Here is a 20,509-nt window from a genome sequence, read left to right on the forward strand (position 1 = left end):
GTTCAGTCTCTTCCCTTCTGACCCTTATTTAGTCCAGTAACATATACAGTATAAAGGTTTCCATCATGTCCTCCCTTTCCCTTCTTCCTCCTGTAACATATACAGTATAAAGGTTTCCATCATGTCCTCCTTTCCCTTCTTCCTCCTGTAACATATATAAAGGTTTCCATCATGTCCCCCTTTCCCTTCTTCCTCCTGTAACATATATAAAGGTTTCCATCATGTCCCCCCTTTCCCTTCTTCCTCCTGTAACATATACAGTATAAAGGTTTCCATCATGTCCTCCTTTCCCTTCTTCCTCCTGTAACATATATAAAGGTTTCCATCATGTCCCCCTTTCCCTTCTTCCTCCTGTAACATATATAAAGGTTTCCGTCATGTCCTCCCTTTCCCTTCTTCCTCCTGTAACATATATAAAGGTTTCCATCATGTCCCCCTTTCCCTTCTTCCTCCTGTAACATATATAAAGGTTTCCATCATGTCCTTCCTTTCCCTTCTTCCTCCTGTAACATATATAAAGGTTTCCATCATGTCCTCCCTTTCCCTTTTTCCTCCTGTAACATATATAAAGGTTTCCATCATGTCCTCCCTTTCCCTTCTTCCTCCTGTAACATATATAAAGGTTTCCATCATGTCCCCCCTTTCCCTTCTTCCTCCTGTAACATATATAAAGGTTTCCATCATGTCCCCCCTTTCCCTTCTTCCTCCTGTAACATATATAAAGGTTTCCATCATGTCCCCCCTTTCCCTTCTTCCCTCCTGTAACATATATAAAGGTTTCCATCATGTCCTCCCTTTCCCTTCTTCCTCCTGTAACATATATAAAGGTTTCCATCATGTCTTCCCTTTCCCTTCTTCCTCCTGTAACATATATAAAGGTTTCCATCATGTCCTTCCTTTCCCTTCTTCCCTCCTGTAACATATATAAAGGTTTCCATCATGTCCCCCCTTTCCCTTCTTCCCTCCTGTAACATATATAAAGGTTTCCATCATGTCCCTCCTTTCCCTTCTTCCTCCTGTAACATATATAAAGGTTTCCATCATGTCTTCCCTTTCCCTTCTTCCTCCTGTAACATATATAAAGGTTTCCATCATGTCCTTCCTTTCCCTTCTTCCTTCTGTAACATATATAAAGGTTTCCATCATGTCCTCCCTTTCCCTTCTTCCTCCTCTAACATATATAAAGGTTTCCATCATGTCCCCCCCTTTCGCTTCTTCCTCCTGTAACATATATAAAGGTTTCCATCATGTCCCCCCTTTCCCTTCTTCCTCCTGTAACATATAAAGGTTGTTTCCATCATGTCCTCCTTTCCCTTCTTCCTCCTGTAACATATATAAAGGTTTCCATCATGTCCCCCTTTCCCTTCTTCCTCCAGACTATACAGATTTAGCTCCTAGAGTCTTTCCTGATATGTTTTATCCCTGACACCCTTTGCCATTTTTGTAGCCGTCTTTGGACCCGTTCTATTTTATCAATAACCTATTTTAATGAGGTGACTGTGATGTCACTTAAAGGGAAAAATAAATAACTAATACAGCGTTGTAGCTGATCCATGATCTGTACATGTCTGCGCTGCGCCTGTTCCTCCCACCAGACATCTTATATTCGCACATTGTCTCTTTAAAGGCAATGTGTCGCCTACATTCATGTATGGATTAGAGTCAGATGCTAAAATTAGTTTTTTTTTATTCTAATCTGTTTCTATTTCGTGACTGTAATTTATTTATTTCACTATTTGTACATTGTTATGGGGGCAGCCATCTTGCTTAGGCTGTGCTTAACTGCACTTAGTGACATGCTTTACTGCAAGGCTCATGGATATAGATGACAATAGACAGACTCTATCCCCTTAAAATGAATGTGAGACATTACTGAACGCGCTCTGTGACCTGTGAAGAGGTCATTCCACACCGAGCTGCTATTGACTCTTTACATGACGCTGCAATGCTGTACAGATCACTTTACTGCAGCCTCCTCTTATCACCACAGACACAACAGGAAGTCTCAGCTTAGTTTTGGCCCTAGTGGTGAGAATGAGAACTGCAAGATCTCAGAATTATTATATAATATAGAGAGAAAAAGAGAAAATTAGTTAAAAATTTCACCAAAAATTCTTCAAAAATATGTTTAATATAAAAACATTATTTAAAGTCAATGTACCATCAGGTAAATTCCTGTTTTGTTTTTTTTAACCTTAGCCGTTTGGCGCCGTTGCGGGGATCCCAATGTCACAGTCCTTTTTCTGAACCGCCGCCCAGTTCCCGCCCTAGGCGCCGTTCTTTTCACAAGCACCGGCTCGCAGCACTTACCTTGGCTCGGCACCGCCCCCAGGGCTCTGAGTCAGGCCAGTCGTATATATACTTGCTGACTCCAGATTTAGGGCCTCCATCTTTACTGCAGTGCCAACTAACTGGCAAGGCAATGGCGGATTATAATCGCTATAACCTGCAGTAGACTTCATGATACGTCGCACACGAGTGATGTTCCCAATGGCGAGCGCCGAGGCCTGTAACCGGAGTCGTGAAATAATTATTGTAAACTCAGCAGGCAGCGAGTAAATCCCTCATCCTCTTACATGGCCGCGGCCGGTCGCGTCGCTCGGTACGGCACCAATAATCATCCTGTGAGGAATTCTAGAAGGATCTCCGCAGACGTAAAGGGAGACGGGAAATGGGATTTCTATCTAGGAGAGAAGGCGATGTAACCCAGCTGCCATCTCTATTACCCTGCCTGTAATTACCCTATGGGGCCCCGGGGGTCCGCTGAATGGTCTAGCAGATATTTATCTAGTGTAACGGCCTCTGATTTGTGCGGTTCTGGCCCCGTAACCTGTATATGTTATATACACATCGGCCATTGTGTAGTAATCTGCAGTAGGTATGCATAGGAAGGATATGGAAACCTGCGACAGGGAAATGCGTTTTACAGATGTTCGTGGTTTTCATGGAGTTTATGTTGCACTAAAGTTTCAGGCTGCAACGTCTTTTCCTTCAATCGTCTTCAGATGGGAAGTTTGTCACCTGCTCCTTTTATTATGGTTGGTATGGAGAGTGGACGAAGAGTTCTCATCCAGTAAAGTGTTATTGTTTTGAGGTTAAAGGGATACTCTAGAGAGAAAAAAATTGTCAGAAAGTTGTATAGATGTGTAATTTACTTCTATTTAAAAATCTCCTGTCTTCCAGTACTTATCAGCTGCTGTATGTCCTGCAGGAAGTGGTGTATTCTCTCCAGTCTGACACAGTGCTCTCTGCTGCCACCTGTGTCCATGTCAGGAACTGTCCAGAGCAGCAGCAAATCCCCATAGAAAACCTCTCCTGCTCTGGACACTTCCTGACATGGACAGAGGTGGCAGCAGAGAGCACTGTGTCAGACTGGAGAGAATACACCACTTTCTGCAGGATGTACAGCAGCTAATAAGTACTTGAAGACAGGAGGTTTTTACCAATCTGTATAACTATTTGACACCAGTTTATTTTTTATTTTTTTTCTTCCGGAGTACCCCTTTAGGTGCTCAGACCCCCTGCTAGAAGGAGTTGCTCTTGCTGCAGGAGACAAGCTCTATAGACACTACAGAATGTATCTCCTGCAGTAAGATGGGGAGAGAAGCGCTCAGCCTTGTGCTTCTACCATTATGTTTACATGATGATTGGGGGTCTTAGTACCTGGTCCTTCTCAGCTGCATAAAACTTCTGACATGTCTGTGGGACCGTTTTTTAATGAAATAGTCCAATATCCTTATGTTAAACCCAATGTGTATGGGCACTTAGGGCCCCGGAGCCCGGCGTAGTCTTCTGCAGAGCTCCATACGTTAGGTACGTTACCCCAGGTGAAACCTTCCCTGTTCTTGCTCTTCACGGTTCTCTATGTCCGGGCGTGTGACCTCCGTCCTGTAAATGTGACACACCCGATGGCCCTCCAGCTGTTGCTGAACTACTTCACCTGTCCAGGCACTATAGGAATTGTAGTTTTGCAACAGCCGGAGGGCCAAAGGTTCCCCATTCCTGCTCTACATCAAATCCCATTACCATAGGCAACAATAGAAGCAGCTATCTCATTAACATGAACAGGAAACCGTACTGAGCGTGCTCTGTGACCTTTTAAGAGGTCAATACACAGGGCAGGGGAGGCTGAGCTTTGAGCTTTATTTATTGAGTTCTTTATCTAGTGGTGTCACCTGTTGCTGCAATTCTGTACAGATCACTTTACTGCAGCCTCCTCCTTATCAGCATAGACACAACAGGAAGTCTCAGCTTAGTTTTAGCCCCAGTGGTGAGAATGAGAACTGCAAGATATCAGGATTATTTTATAATATAGAAAAATGGAAAATTAGGAAAAATGTTACCAAAAATTCTTTAAAAAATGTTTTTGTTAGTCATGTACCATAATTTTTTTTTCCTTAGCCACTTGGCGCGGCTCCCAGTGTGGATCCCAGTGTCACAGTGCTTTTTCTGAACGCCGCCCAGTTCCCGCACAATTTAAAAAAAAAACAATAAATTCTTTACAAATTTGTAAAGCTAAAATTTAGATGCAAACAATCAGTAATTTTCTGATGACGCTGTCCCTTTAAGCTTAGATGAAGCTTTCAGTCTTAATTGCTTTTGCAGATTATTTGTACTCAATCCACCGATGAGATAGAGCAGGTGTAAGTGGGGACGCAGAGGTTTCGTGGCTCTTCATCCTCCATTCTAACCGGTAACTGGGGCCGGTGTGTGGCCCTATGGAGTCTGCAGTGTGGGGTCAGTCTGGGCCTATAGATGTGCTAGCTAGCTGGATTCCTGTGCACAATACACTATAGATTAATACTATACTTTTTTGTGTGTGTAATTATAGGGGCGGCCATCTTGCCTGCGCTGTTTTACCAGCATTTAGAGAGATGCTTTACAGCAAGTGCCATGGACCATAAGGATAATAGACAGGACCTTTCTTTATTTAGATGAATGAGAAAGGTTTCTGGGCATGCTCAGTGACCTTCATGGAGGTCATTCTACAGGCAGGGGTATGCTGAGACATGAGCATATATACTGGTGTCACTGTACTCCTGTCTGTGTTATCTATATACTGGTGTCACTCAATGTGCTCCTGTTGTGTTATCTATATACTGTTGTCACTGTACTCCTGTCTGTGTTATTAATATACTGCGGTCACTGTTGTCCTGTGTTATCTTTATACTGGTGTCACTCAATGTGCTCCTGTCTGTTTCATCTTTATACTGCTGTAGCTGTACTCCTTTGTTATCTATATACTGGTGTCTTTGTGCTCCTGTGTTATCTATATACTGGTGGCGCTGTGCTCCTGTGTTATCTATATACTGGTGTCGCTGTTCTCCTTTGGTATCTTTATACTGGTGTCGCTGTATTGCTGTCTGTGATAAGGAGGACACTGCTGGGCTATATATGATTGAACCTCGAGCGCGCTCAGATGTTGAGCCCGAATGTGCAGCGTTTAATTACCGGTGGCTGCAGACGTTGGATGCCGCTGAAGGGAGTGCTGGAAAACACGGATATAACTAATGGTCTATGGCTGTATCCATGTTTCCCGGACTCCTTAGGGCGGCATCCGACTACTTCAGCCACCGGTAATCGATTGCTGCACACTCTGGATCGACATCTGAGCGCGCTGGAGGTTCAATCATCTCTACTGGGAAATGATCTGTACAGAGCAGGAAGTCTCCCCTCAGCTTTAGTCTTAGTGGTAAGAATGAAAACCGCCGGATCCGGATTGTTTTATAATATAGATGGGAAAGCGGAAAATTAGGAAAATCACCAAAAATTCTTAAAAATTCTCTTTACTATAAATCCATGATTTGAACACCAGGTGATTCTGCCTGACGCGTTTCCTCCCGGCTCTCGTGGTGGTCCGTACTTTCCAGCCACAGATTTTAGGAGTGATACGATTATTGGCCGACAAAAAAAATATTAGAATTCTGAGATTTCCAGATTCAGAAGATCCCTTCAAGTTTACGAATGTGTATGGATGTGACGAGGGATCAGCTGAATCCCGAAAACTCACTATTCTAAAAAAAAAAAAAAAAAAAAGGTATCGCTCGTAAAATACATTGATGGAAAATATTTCCCACCGCGTGAATTTCTCCAGCTTAGGCCGGATTCACACTATGCTTCTTTTCATCCGTTTTTACAGCAAACAGCTGTATTTGTGTGCATCCATTTTTATCCGTTTTTCCATTGATTTTCATAATAAAAAAAAAAACGGATCGTAATGCATCCCTTCTTTTTAGCAAAGACAAAAGTGTGGTCAGCGACATTCCTGCGGACGTTACAATGGATACGTTTTGGTTTGTTTTATAATTGAAGTCAATGGAAAAACAGATGCACACAAATACGACTGTTTTTCCAAAAAACAGGGGAAGAAAAACTGATAAAAACCCCATAGTGTGACCTCAGCCTAATGTTACTATAACACAGAGCGATTTTTTTTTTGACAATAAACAAACTGAAGCAACCACTATGGCAAACGACCTGAAATCGTTTACCCAATTACACGGAACGATTATCGTTACATATTATCATTATTCCATTCGTCCTGTCGTCGCTACTGTGAACGACGTCTTATTACATGTGAACGATTAAAGATAAAAATAGGTCCAAATTCTATTAAATGACCAATGATTTCTCGTTGGTCGTTTAATTGTACTCTGCTATTACACTAAACAATTATCGATTTTTTGGAAGATAACCGTTTCATGTAATACGGCCCTAACAGAGCAGTGTACACTATTTTTTTTAATTACCATTTTAATTTGGGAATCGTCGCGGCTCTGAACGGTGAACGTCTGGAATGTTTTTCTTTTGAGTCGTAGTCTGTCAGTTTTGTCCGTTCCCTTTCTATCCCCCCGAGGAGGAGAACGTGTTCCCGGCTGGTATGTGTCCGTGTATAATGAATGGGGAGAGGGACATGGATTCCATTTGGTTCCCGGGCAGGTAACGCTATAGGCTTCTGTATGAAGCTCTGCACAATGTTCTTCTCCTTAATGCAAATCACCACTAGCACTGATGAAGCGGGAACATCTGGCAGCACTCACCCCGTAACAGCCTGTCATTACCAGTGCACAATCCCTCCTGACAGGACCCACCATTTGTCTCTGATAGTCGCTGACTACATCACAGCTCGTCTGTCACAGGTTGGGGGAGGAGGAACACATGGTGCTGGAGTGTGGGGAAGAAGAGTGCTCCCTATCCCCAGCAGCTGCTCCGCTTCCCAGTCACAACAAGCAGAGGAGGCTGACCGGGTGACATGTCGTATTCCCCCTCCATCCTCCACACCGAGACTGTGACCTCCTCCTGGACTGGGCCTCTAATTATCTCACATCACTCCTAATTATCCCCCAAATAATCTTAGATCTATCACTTTATACTTGTTATTATAGACTGGGCGGAAATCTATAACTGGTGGACACAGCATATCCCAGACAGAGCCCAAACACTGCTCGTTGGCTTAAAGGGAAACAAAAGGGAAAAAAAAAAGTTTTCATATCACCTGGTGTCAGAAAGTTATACAGACTTGTAATTTACTTCCATTAAAAAATCTCCAGTCTTCCAGTATCAGCTGCTGTGTGTCCTGCAGGAAGTGGTGTATTCTCTCCAGTCTGACACAGTGCTCTCTGCTGCCACCTCTGTCCATGTCAGGAACTGTCCAGAGCAGGAGAGGTTTTCTATGGGGATTTGCTGCTGCTCTGGACAGTTCCTGACTTGGACAGAGGTGGCAGCAGAGAGCACTGTGTCAGACTGGAGGGAATACACCACTTCCTGTAGGGCATACAGCAGCTGATAAGTACTGGAAGACTAGAGATTTTTAAACGGAAGTAAACTACAAATCTATATAACTTTCTAAATCCAGTTGATTTGAAAGAAAAAGATTTTCACCAGAATACCCCTTTAAGACCAGTGATCGGCTGAGAGGCATTTCAGTCCATTTCCTGTGTGCTGATCAGGAAGTGGATTCAGTGAAGAGCGCAATAACATCAGAGCAGCAGGGGATCTGTGAGGGCAGGCTGCTCCTTTAAAAACCTGTCCTGCTGGGAAATCCCTTTTAAGTCAGTAATAATAACAATAATAATAAACCATCAGAGGAGACTGCTGATTTATACAGTTTACAGACGTGGTTTGTTTGCTTTTTTGGATGTGAATATTTTGTGTTTTTTATGTATTTTTATTTGCTTTTATGAAATCTGCAGCGATAGATAATTAGATTGTCTGCATGACTACAATGGCCGTGTTCTTTTGTTCTTCTAGATAATGGCTTCATTCCGGATGCGTTGCTAGAAGAGGTGATGAAGGCGCTGGATCTTGTATCAGACCCTGAATAGTAAGTGTAGCGTTAGATATAGATAGAATTAACGTCCCCTCGGGGATCCTAGAGCTGAGGATGTGCCCCTGTATATAGGAGGTGTGCATAGCCCATGTTTAAAGGGGAATTTCAGAGAATGACTTTTTTTATATATATATATTGGTATTATAAAAACCTACATTCAACTTCCTCACTCCATCACTGCCACTGGTATCATGGAGCTCTGGTCCCATGCATCCACACTTAGGGTTTTGTTTTGTTTTTCTTTCAAATCAACTGGTGTCAGAAAGTTATATAGATTTGTAATTTACTTCTATTTAAAAATCTACAGTCTTCCCGTACTTATCAGCTGCTGTATGTCCTGCAGGAAGTAGTGTATTCTCTCCAGTGTGACACAGTGCTCTCTGCTGCCACCTCTGTCCATGTCAGGAACTGTCCAGAGCAGGAGAGGTTTTCTATGTGGATTTGCTGCTGCTCTGGACAGTTCCTGACATGGACAGAGGTGGCAGCAGAGAGCACTGTGTCAGACTGGAGAGACTACACCACTTCCTGCAGGACATACAGCAGCTGATAAGTACTGGAAGACTGTAGATTTTTAAATAGAAGCAAATTACAAATCTGTATAACTTTAAATAGACAAGTCATGGAAGACTTGTGTGATTGACAGAGGAGCCATGGGATTGACAGAGGAGTCACCTGTGGGTGATGCTCTCACCGGCTGCTTCATCTTTATTATTCTCACATACAAGGGGAAAGTTTTGTGTTTTTGGTGTATGGTTTATAGATCTGATGGAACGTTGTAGATAACTGTTTTGCAAATTTTTTAGTTTTGTTTTCCAAATAAGAAATGTGCATCCAATTATAAGAGGAGAATGTGAGAAATAAATCTTCCATGGTTTCTGTAAATACCTGAAGATTAATGGCACAGGCAGTGTACGCTGTAAGCAAGTTCATGTAAATACAGGGCTGACAATAGACCCCGACCGGCCACATGTGACCCGTGCCCCCCCCATCTGGGGGTTATGTGAATGGCCTCAGATTCTCACAGGCCCGGCGGCGCGCAGCCTGCTCCACATTGGATGGAGGACCATTTCCTATTATTTATTTTCTAAAAACATCAGATAAAGCCCTGACCCACCTAGCCCCATGTTTCCATGTCTGATTTGCATCTGCACTGGAGGAAGATTCAGGGATAGCAGGAAGGTCGGAATGGAGACGGTTTCTCCTAGTTCTGTGACCAGCAGCGCTGTAGTGTTACCACGATGAGCCCATTGTGCACATATCTGTAGAGGTCCGAAGTCCCAAAAATGTGGTTTGCCGTGCCCAAATAAAAAGCTTTGATCCGTCTGGGTAAGGGGAGCGGGGAGGAGCACCCGGCTAAGGGGAGCGGGGAGGAGCACTCTGCTAAGGGGAGCGGGGAGGAGCACTCAGCTAAGGGGAGCGGGGAGGAGCACTCTGCTAAGGGGAGCGGGGAGGAGCACTCTGCTAAGGGGAGCGGGGAGGAGCACTCTGCTAAGGGGAGCGGGGAGGAGCACTCTGCTAAGGGGAGCGGGGAGGAGCACTCTGCTAAGGGGAGCGGGGAGGAGCACTCTGCTAAGGGGAGCGGGGAGGAGCACCCGTCTAAGGGGAGCGGGGAGGAGCACTCTGCTAAGGGGAGCGGGGAGGAGCACTCTGCTAAGGGGAGCGGGGAGGAGCACTCGGCTAAGGGGAGCGGGGAGGAGCACCCGGCTAAGGGGAGCGGGGAGGAGCACTCTGCTAAGGGGAGCGGGGAGGAGCACTCTGCTAAGGGGAGCGGGGAGGAGCACCCGGCTAAGGGGAGCGGGGAGGAGCACTCTGCTAAGGGGAGCGGGGAGGAGCACTCTGCTAAGGGGAGCGGGGAGGAGCACTCTGCTAAGGGGAGCGGGGAGGAGCACCCGGCTAAGGGGAGCGGGGAGGAGCACTCGGCTAAGGGGAGCGGGGAGGAGCACTCTGCTAAGGGGAGCGGGGAGGAGCACTCTGCTAAGGGGAGCGGGGAGGAGCACTCTGCTAAGGGGAGCGGGGAGGAGCACTCTGCTAAGGGGAGCGGGGAGGAGCACTCTGCTAAGGGGAGCGGGGAGGAGCACTCTGCTAAGGGGAGCGGGGAGGAGCACTCTGCTAAGGGGAGCGGGGAGGAGCACTCTGCTAAGGGGAGCGGGGAGGAGCACTCTGCTAAGGGGAGCGGGGAGGAGCACCCGTCTAAGGGGAGCGGGGAGGAGCACTCTGCTAAGGGGAGCGGGGAGGAGCACTCTGCTAAGGGGAGCGGGGAGGAGCACTCGGCTAAGGGGAGCGGGGAGGAGCACCCGGCTAAGGGGAGCGGGGAGGAGCACTCTGCTAAGGGGAGCGGGGAGGAGCACTCTGCTAAGGGGAGCGGGGAGGAGCACACGGCTAAGGGGAGCGGGGAGGAGCACTCTGCTAAGGGGAGCGGGGAGGAGCACTCTGCGAAGGGGAGCGGGGAGGAGCACTCTGCTAAGGGGAGCGGGGAGGAGCACCCGGCTAAGGGGAGCGGGGAGGAGCACTCGGCTAAGGGGAGCGGGGAGGAGCACTCTGCTAAGGGGAGCGGGGAGGAGCACTCTGCTAAGGGGAGCGGGGAGGAGCACTCTGCTAAGGGGAGCGGGGAGGAGCACTCTGCTAAGGGGAGCGGGGAGGAGCACTCTGCTAAGGGGAGCGGGGAGGAGCACTCTGCTAAGGGGAGCGGGGAGGAGCACTCTGCTAAGGGGAGCGGGGAGGAGCACTCTGCTAAGGAGAGCGGGGAGGAGCACTCGGCTAAGGGGAGCGGGGAGGAGCACCCGGCTAAGGGGAGCGAGGAGGAGCGCTCGGCTAAGGGGAGCGGGGAGGAGCGCTCTGCTAAGGGGAGCGGGGAGGAGCGCTCTGCTAAGGGGAGCGGGGAGGAGCGCTCTGCTAAGGGGAGCGGGGAGGAGCACTCTGCTAAGGGGAGCGGGGAGGAGCACTCGGCTAAGGGGAGCGGGGAGGAGCACTCGGCTAAGGGGAGCGGGGAGGAGCACTCGGCTAAGGGGAGCGGGGAGGAGCACTCGGCTAAGGGGAGCGGGGAGGAGCACTCGGCTAAGGGGAGCGGGGAGGACCACTCGGCTAAGGGGAGCGGGGAGGACCACTCGGCTAAGGGGAGCGGGGAGGAGCACCCGGCTAAGGGGAGCGGGGAGGAGCACCCGGCTAAGGGGAGCGGGGAGCAGCACCCGGCTAAGGGGAGCGGGGAGGAGCACCCGGCTAAGGGGAGCGGGGAGGAGCACCCGGCTAAGGGGAGCGGGGAGGAGCACCCGGCTAAGGGGAGCGGGGAGGAGCACCCGGCTAAGGGGAGCGGGGAGGAGCACCCGGCTAAGGGGAGCGGGGAGGAGCACCCGGCTAAGGGGAGCGGGGAGGAGCACTCTGCTAAGGGGAGCGGGGAGGAGCATTCTGCTAAGGGGAGCGGGGAGGAGCATTCGGCTAAGGGGAGCGGGGAGGAGCACTCGGCTAAGGGGAGCGGGGAGGAGCACTCGGCTAAGGGGAACGGGGAGGAGCATTCGGCTAAGGGGAGCGGGGAGGAGCACTCTGCTAAGGGGAGCGGGGAGGAGCACCCGGCTAAGGGGAGCGGGGAGGAGCACCCGGCTAAGGGGAGCGGGGAGGAGCACCCGGCTAAGGGGAGCGGGGAGGAGCACCCGGCTAAGGGGAGCGGGGAGGAGCACTCTGCTAAGGGGAGCGGGGAGGAGCACCCGGCTAAGGGGAGCGGGGAGGAGCACTCGGCTAAGGGGAACGGGGAGGAGCGCTCGGCTAAGGGGAGCGGGGAGGAGCGCCCGGCTAAGGGGAGCGGGGAGGAGCACTCTGCTAAGGGGAACGGGGAGGAGCACTCTGCTAAGGGGAACGGGGAGGAGCACTCTGCTAAGGGGAACGGGGAGGAGCACTCGGCTAAGGGGAGCGGGGAGGAGCACTCTGCTAAGGGGAGCGGTTGCTATTGACTGTAGTATCTAAGGTGTCAAACATCTGGGGTTGATGTGATCTCTGATCGTAGTCAATACACCAATGTTATAGCTGATGCCACAGGTTGAGAGGTAGTATCAGTATTAAAATGCCAGAAAATGCATTTAAAGGAGGTTTTCAGAGACTGTAGTATAAAAATTTATTAAGAATTCTTCCCTTCCGCAGTCCCCTGCAGCTCCTGGCCTGACATCATCCCCTCCCTGTCCTTCTCTGCTTCTTCTTCTTTTGCCTGTCTGCAGTAGCTGTTCACTCACTGACTGAGGCGGGACTATGCTGACATGTCTTGTCTCAGAAGCTGCAGGGGATCAGGGGAGGTGAGTATGTTTTGGGTTTTTTTATAACACAAGCCCTAGTCATACATACAAATATTCATGTCCTAGGAAACCTCTTTTAAAGAGTGCATTTACTTTTTTTCTGCCACTTTTTAGAATTTCTAACAGTTTGACACTTTATTGGCAAAGGTGTGGCAGACGCCCCCAGTGCCAGTCTGCCACAGTCATATGGCTGCTCCACCATTCGCCTGACAATGGGCCATAGTGAGAATCTCGAATCTGCTGACAGCCATATGTATGAGGTTGTTTCTCGGATTGGCAATGTTCTTCAAACCCGAATGGTTGGCTTTTGACTCCCAATATCTGGAGAAGTTAGATGCCACCCTAGGGAGTCAAATGCCAAGCATTGGGGTTCGGAGAACATTGCTGAACATAAACAATTTGGCATCCCGGCACAGCATTGTTTGTAGAGCCGGTGTACGGGGTGATGACAGGGTTAAGGCCGGGGCTGGTCTGATGTCTGCAGCACTATCCTGCATACTCTGTAACACCGTCTCTTGGCTCGCTGCCCCCCGGGCCGTGTTAAGTTTCCAGCCGGCGCTTGCCTACTACACGCTCTGTATTTAGAAATGTTTCCCTAATAAGGTTCTGTCTCCCGAAATCATCATCACTGTTTTGGTTTTAATCATAAGATTATGCAGTCTGAAAATAAACCCATTTTGGCAAATGAGATGCCATTCAGATGAATGTGTCCCGGATTCCCGAAATAGAAGAGCATTCACTGGCAGAGAGGCGCGGCGCGCTACCACGGATCTCAGGAACGCGGCAACGCTTCCCTGCTTATTGTTTGATTTCCAATGTTTTCTAGTGTAAACCTCATGAAGACCAAATTAGACCCAGAAGGTCTCGGGATCATATTACTGGGCCCGTTCCTCCAGGAGTTTTTCCCTGAGCAGGTACTGTGCTGATGTTATTAACATAGTTACTGAGTGCCGTAATATGTATGCAGCTCTCATCACTGCTGTATGTACATGAATGCAGGGAGAGATCATTATAGGATATAGATACACACATATATATATAGTGTGTGTGTGTATATATGTGTGTGTGTATATATATATATATATATATATATATATATATATATATATATATATATATACATACACATTGTATATCAAACAGTTTTTCTGTAAATTCTGTAAAATTAAAGGGGCATTCTGAGATGAAACAATTATGCACTATTGAGCTGCCAAAGATGACCAGATACAAAGCTGGGGTCCTAGCGGTTGTAGCCCCCCCATGTTCTGACACTAAGCCTCTATAAGATGAATAGGGGATAGGTTATAACACGGAATACCTCTTTAGAAAACTGAGCAACTGGGCCCTGGCTATTAAGAATCATTCTGTGTCTTTAGCTCCTACACAGACCTGTGCGTCTCCATGGTAACAGACTACAAACAAACCCTGTGTAGTCTGATCCTGCATTCATACTCCACTGTGTGTTCTGAATATCCTGCCAAATTTACATTAGCTTCTTCTATCTACAGGATAGGTGATTAGTATCTGATATCTGTAGGCAAGGTGATCAGTATCTGATATCTGCAGGACAGGTGATCAGTATCTGATATCTGCAGGACAGGTGATCATTATATAATATCTGCAGGACAGGTGATCATTATATAATATCTGCAGGACAGGTGATCAGTATATAATATCTGCAGGACAGATGATCATTATATAATATCTGCAGGACAGGTGATCATTATATAATATCTGCAGGACAGGTGATCAGTATCTGATATCTGCAGGACAGGTGATCAGTATCTGATATCTGCAGGACAGGTGATCAGTATCTGATATCTGCCGGACAGATGATCATTATATAATATCTACAGAATAGGCGATAAGTATATAATATCTGCAGGACAGGTGATCAGTATATAATATCTGCAGGACAGGTGATCAGTATATAATATCTGCAGGACAGGTGATCATTATATAATATCTGCAGGACAGGTGATCATTATATAATATCTGCAGGACAGGTGATCAGTATCTGATATCTGCAGGACAGGTGATCAGTATCTGATATCTGCAGGACAGGTGATCAGTATCTGATATCTGCAGGACAGGTGATCAGTATCTGATATCTGCAGGACAGGTGATCAGTATCTGATATCTGCAGGACAGGTGATCAGTATCTGATATCTGCAGGACAGGTGATTAGTATATGATATCTGCAGGACAGGTGATCAGTATATAATATCTGCAGGACAGGTGATCAGTATATAATATCTGCAGGACAGGTGATCAGTATATAATATCTGCAGGACAGGTGATGGGTCCCTCCTCCCGTGTTCTCATGCCCCCCACCCCGGGATCAGATACTTATTTCCTCTGACGCAGATAGGTAAAAGTTGTAATCCTGGCATAAGCCCCTAAAGCCATTATTACCTTAGGTGGGTGTGGCCAAATGTCAAATAACGATGTCAGTCCTGTACTAAAACCTAAACGTTACCAATTTTTTTTTCTCTATTTTTGCTTTAAGGGTTCAAAAATCCCAGAATCCTTCAGTGTGTATCACTACAATGGATTGCGGCAGTCCAGTCACAATGAGAAGGTACGTTCTGTCCGTTAGGACGCTCCTCTTGTGGTGTGCGTTGGCGGCCTCCGCGCTCCACGTGTCATCTCACATTCTCATCTCTCCTTGTTACATTCTTATATATCTTATATATCTTATCTATCATTTTTCTTTGGATGAATTTAGCAGTGAGGAAAGTGCAGGGGTGAGAACGTCCCCCCAACCTCCATTGTAAGGGCTGGATGTTATGTGCACATGGTATGGCGGTGTAACAGGGAGCTGCCGGCCGTTGTTAGGTCTGGATGTTATGTGCACATGGTATGGCGGTGTAACACGGAGCTGCTGGCCGTTGTTAGGTCTGGATGTTATGTGCACATGGTATGGCGGTGTAACACGGAGCTGACGGCCATTGTTAGGTCTGGATGTTATGTGCACATTGTATGGCGGTGTAACACGGAGCTGCTGGCCGTTGTTAGGTCTGGATGTTATGTGCACATGGTATGGCGGTGTAACACGGAGCTGACGGCCATTGTTAGGTCTGGATGTTATGTGCACATTGTATGGCGGTGTAACACGGAGCTGCTGGCCGTTGTTAGGTCTGGATGTTATGTGCACATTGTATGGCGGTGTAACACGGAGCTGGCGGCCGTTGTTAGGTCTGGATGTTATGTGCACATGGTATGGCGGTGTAACACGGAGCTGCTGGCCGTTGTTAGGTCTGGATGTTATGTGCACATGGTATGGCGGTGTAACACGGAGCTGGCGGCCGTTGTTAGGTCTGGATGTTATGTGCACATGGTATGGCGGTGTAACACGGAGCTGCTGGCCGTTGTTAGGTCTGGATGTTATGTGCACATGGTATGGCGGTGTAACAGGGAGCTGCTGGCCGTTGTTCAGTCTGGTTATTCCTTCTGCTACATTCCAGCGTGTGAATGATGATGTGACGCTGTAGACAGGAGCGGCGCACAAGGGGCGGTGATGGGACGTTGCTGCCGTATTTAGGTTCTTTTTCTTGAGCTTTTAGCCAAGACGTCATTTTTCCATGTTTATTTAAAATGTAAAGAAAAATGTCGTCCGTGTTACAGAACAAAGCCGGAGAATGTATGGAGGAGAGCGGTCTCTGTGCACGCTGATCAGCCTTAAAGGGGTTGTTCACCACAATTTTTTTTCTTTTAAATCAACTGGTGCCAGAAATGCCAGAGATTTGTAATTTACTTCTATTCTAAAATCTTCAGTCTTCCACTACTTATCAGCTGCTGTATGTCCTGCAGGAAGTGGTGTATTCTCTCCAGTCTGACACAGTGCTCTCTGCTGCCACCTCTGTCCATGTCAGGAACTGTCCAGAGCAGCAGCAAATCCCTATAGAAAACCTCTGCTGCTCTGGACAGTCCGCGACAGTCATAATATAGTACGTCCCTTTTTCCTTCCTTGTTGATGGGTCACATGACCGCGTGTAATATGTCTCCTCTCTATTATTAAGGTCGCTTACACTGAAGGAACAGCCGTCATGGGTTTCGAGGACCCCAGGTTACAGACGGACGACACTCCCATCAAACGTTGTCTACAAACCAAATGGCCGTACGTAGAGCTTCTGTGGAACACGGACCGGCCGCCATCATTAAACTGACTCTCCAAGCATCGGACCAATCATCAGCCGCTACTAGACAGGCGACTTTTAAAGGGACACAACGTTTACTATTAACTGGAAATCTGTTCCCATGAAGGGTTGTGGTATAAACTCCAGTGTAATGTATACTCAGCGCAGACCCTCCTCCTCCGCGTGTGTCCTAAGGGGGGCGCCATCATCCTCCATGGAGGACAGACTGTGGGACTAATATAATTTATGCAATTGTGATCATTTACGCAATTTTACCCTAATACTGAGCGGACGTTACCAGGATGTTATTAGGTCTGTAAGGCCAGGGTCACACTGCGTTTTTTTGCATAAAAAAAAAAAGATGGATTTGTGTTCGTCTGTTTTTCTATAGCCTTCTATTCTTTAAAAAAAACAAAAAACATCAAAACTCATAGTTTTTTTTGTTTGTTTTTTTAAGCTTACATAAAACCCACATTTTTGTACACACTAAAAAAAGTTGCGTTTGTTTTATTCTTTATAATGGAAATCAAAGGAAAAGCCGACGCACACAAATCAATCCTTTTTTCATCTGTTTTTCACCTGTGTGGTTTTTTGCATGAAGCGGATGAAAAAATGGATTGCAAAAACGCAGTGGGACCGCGGCCTGATAAGGTCTTCATGCTGTGGTCCCAAAACCAGGAGCGTAACCGTGTACATGTGACTGCGGCCTTATCCCTGTATACACACATCCAACTGTGCAGGAACAGTATTATGTGGTGTGTGAGACCCCGACCGGCCGTCACCTGGATGTGCTCAACTACTCAGAATTAGGGCCCAGCGGTTATGCAATGTTTTCCGAACCCGAACGCTCAGCATCTGACTCCCCGCAGCTGCAGGAGTTAGATGCCGCCATAGTGAATCTAGAAAACATAGATATGGCCTATGGCTATATCCACCAGGACTCTCTGAGGCGGCAAATAATGACAAATAATTCTTATGTTAATTTGCAATGAATGGAATGACTGGTAGAGGTGTATATAGGGGTCTCTGTATTATAGGGGTCTCTCTGCAGATGATGTCTGAGATTGGGGGCTGGGTTGTACCATACACGAGTAGGGAGGGTCTGTGTAGAATCTGATACTATGCAGTGATTTCTGACAGTATCTAAACACTCTAAGGACACACCCTGTTGTCAGGGAGAAAGGTAACGCCCAGTTGCCAGTTGTATAATATGTTTCCAGGATACCAAATCCCGTACCTACCCCCCTCACTACCCCGGGTGTCCCACTTTAGTGCGCTCCCTTTCATCCTGCTCAGCCACAGAGCTGGCGGCATTGGAAGCTGTGGGAACAGGAGGGCAGTGGGGACCGGAAGACGTGACACCAGGAGCTGTGGGGGAAATGTGGGCTTTGTTGTTTTATGGTGCTAGAAGGTAATAACAGAAATTTCCATTTGCCCAGAAACCCCCTTTAGGAAGTGGTAAAATACCTTTAAAATCTTAAAAAAATCTGGGACACCCCCACAATTACTACAACTGACCAGCAGCGGCCGTCAGGGGAGCAGTGTACAGACCTACAGCAGGTCCCCCTCCTCCCCCCAATATCACGCTAAACTTTTGGTTTTGAGTTCTGGCCTATCACAGCTGATCAGTAAATGGCATTTTCCTGCAGCGCCATCACTGGGGACAAACAGTATTACAATCATTGGATTCTCTCTAATGCATCGGGTCCTCCAGAGAGTCTGATTAATATGTCCATAAGACATAGAACCATTCGGAGTCTTGCCAAGTCCCTCTGCCCTCCCGTGCCTTCATCCTGGTGCTGAGATCTTGTAAGTGTTCAGACCTTGGAGCCAAACCGCGTCACCACCTCCACCTGCAGGATTCATCAGAACGGGAGCTGCTCAACCAATCAGGTGACTGCTCTCTGACCCCTGTGTGCAATCTGATTGGCCGTACAGACAGATCTGTGGTGGTCTTACTCACAGTCATTCGGCGCCATCCTATAGGGCAGGGATGGCCAGGCATGATGGGAATTGTAGTTTTGTATCTGCTGGAGGATCAGAGGTTCCCCATTCCTGTTTATAGTGTCTGTGCACCATCTATAGTGGCTGTGCACCATCTATAGGGTCTGTGCACCATTGTATGGGGCCTCTGCACCATCTATAGGGTCTGTGCACCATTGTATGGGGCCTCTGCACCATCTATGGGGTCTGTGCACCATCTATAGTGTCTGTGCACCATCTATAGTGTCTGTGCACCATTGTATGGGGCCTCTGCACCATCTATGGGGTCTGTGCACCATCCCATAGGGTCTGTGCACCATCTATAGGGTCTGTGCACTATTGTATGGGGTCTGTGCACCATCTATAGGGTCTGTGCACCATCTATAGGGTCTGTGCACCATCTATAGGGTCTGTGCACCATTGTATGGGGCTTCTGCACCATCTATAGGGTCTGTGCACCATTGTATGGGGCCTCTGCACCATCTATGGGTCTGTGCACCATCTATAGGGTCTGTGCACCATTGTATGGGGTCTGTGCCCCATTGTATGGGGCCTCTGCACCATCTATGGGGTTTGTGCACCATCCCATAGGGTCTGTGCACCATCTATAGTGTCTGTGCACCATCTATAGGGTCTGTGCACCATTGTATGGGGCCTCTGCACCATCTATGGGGTCTGTGCACCATCTATAGTGTCTGTGCACCATCTATAGTGTCTGTGCACCATCTATAGGGTCTGTGCACCATTGTATGGGGCCTCTGCACCATCTATGGGGTCTGTGCACCATCTATAGTGTCTGTGCACCATCTATAGGGTCTGTGCACCATCTATAGGGCCTCTGCACCATCTATGGGGTCTGTGCACCATCCCATAGGGTCTGTGCACCATCTGTATGGTCTGTGCACCATTGTATGGGGCCTCTGCACCATCTATAGGGTATACGCTCACAGTAGTGCCCCACATACTCTCCTTAAAGTGTCACATATACAGACATACAGAAGAAGCCTCCTCTAACAGCCAATCAGATCACTTCTTAGAGAGCCGGCGTCTGATTGGTTTCCATGGATACATCGTGCCCCGTCTATCCCGTTTCTACCCCCTTTTTACCAGATCTGTATTGTAGATTTTTTGTTATTATTACGATTTTGCCAAACTCCTCCTGGTTTGCTGGTGTTCCCGGCGCTGCGCTCTGTCCCCGTCCCGTGTTACTCGCATGTGAACCATCAGGTTCCTCTATTTATTATCTTCTTGTCTTTTGGCCTTAAATAAACTCTTTTTTTTCTTTCTTCCAGACGTGTGACCATTTGTATCCATCTCTGTTTCCTTTCTAGAATATAACCAGTGGTGGCTGCGTCTGTCACTCCAGGTGATGAGATACGGCTCCCACTCCTCATTGCCGGGAGCCTCCTTTATCTCTTCTCTGAGTTACCTAGAGGTTTCTTCCTCCGGAGGAGACGGGGGATCGGCAGAGAAAGGAAGCTCGTACATCCCCCCCCTCCGCAGACCTTGAGGACCAACTGAGCGCCGGCTCTGTACCGCCAGGCCAGGATCTCAGGGTCGTCCCCTGGAGACTGCACATATTTTGATACGTTCAGAAATGAGTGACGTGTTACATAATAAACCGACCATGATCCACAATGAGGCGCACGGAAAGTATCATTCATACCAAAACAGGCCCCAAAATCCCAGTGTGACCCCGGCCTCAGTATATATCCAAGATGGCTTTCTAATAATAGCGCCACATCTGTCCTCAGGTTGTGTATGGTATTACAACTCTGCGA

At 47.7% G+C, this 20,509-nt stretch overlaps 1 protein-coding gene across 2 annotated transcripts in view; it reads left to right on the forward strand.

Moving 5' to 3' along the window:
• MINDY3 (MINDY lysine 48 deubiquitinase 3) overlaps positions 1–20,013 on the forward strand; it is a 77,796-nt gene extending 57,783 nt beyond the window's left edge. For both annotated transcript variants that reach the window (XM_069959478.1, XM_069959479.1), the window contains 4 exons: positions 8,251–8,323; positions 13,433–13,520; positions 15,116–15,187; positions 16,629–20,013. In XM_069959478.1, the coding sequence (XP_069815579.1) occupies positions 8,251–8,323; positions 13,433–13,520; positions 15,116–15,187; positions 16,629–16,775 (380 nt within the window). In that variant the 3' untranslated portion in view covers positions 16,776–20,013. The remainder of the gene's footprint in view (positions 1–8,250; positions 8,324–13,432; positions 13,521–15,115; positions 15,188–16,628) is intronic.
• The last annotated feature ends 496 nt before the right edge of the window (positions 20,014–20,509 follow it).

Source organism: Dendropsophus ebraccatus, chromosome 2 (assembly GCF_027789765.1).
Source record: "Dendropsophus ebraccatus isolate aDenEbr1 chromosome 2, aDenEbr1.pat, whole genome shotgun sequence".
Lineage (NCBI taxonomy): Eukaryota > Metazoa > Chordata > Amphibia > Anura > Hylidae > Dendropsophus > Dendropsophus ebraccatus.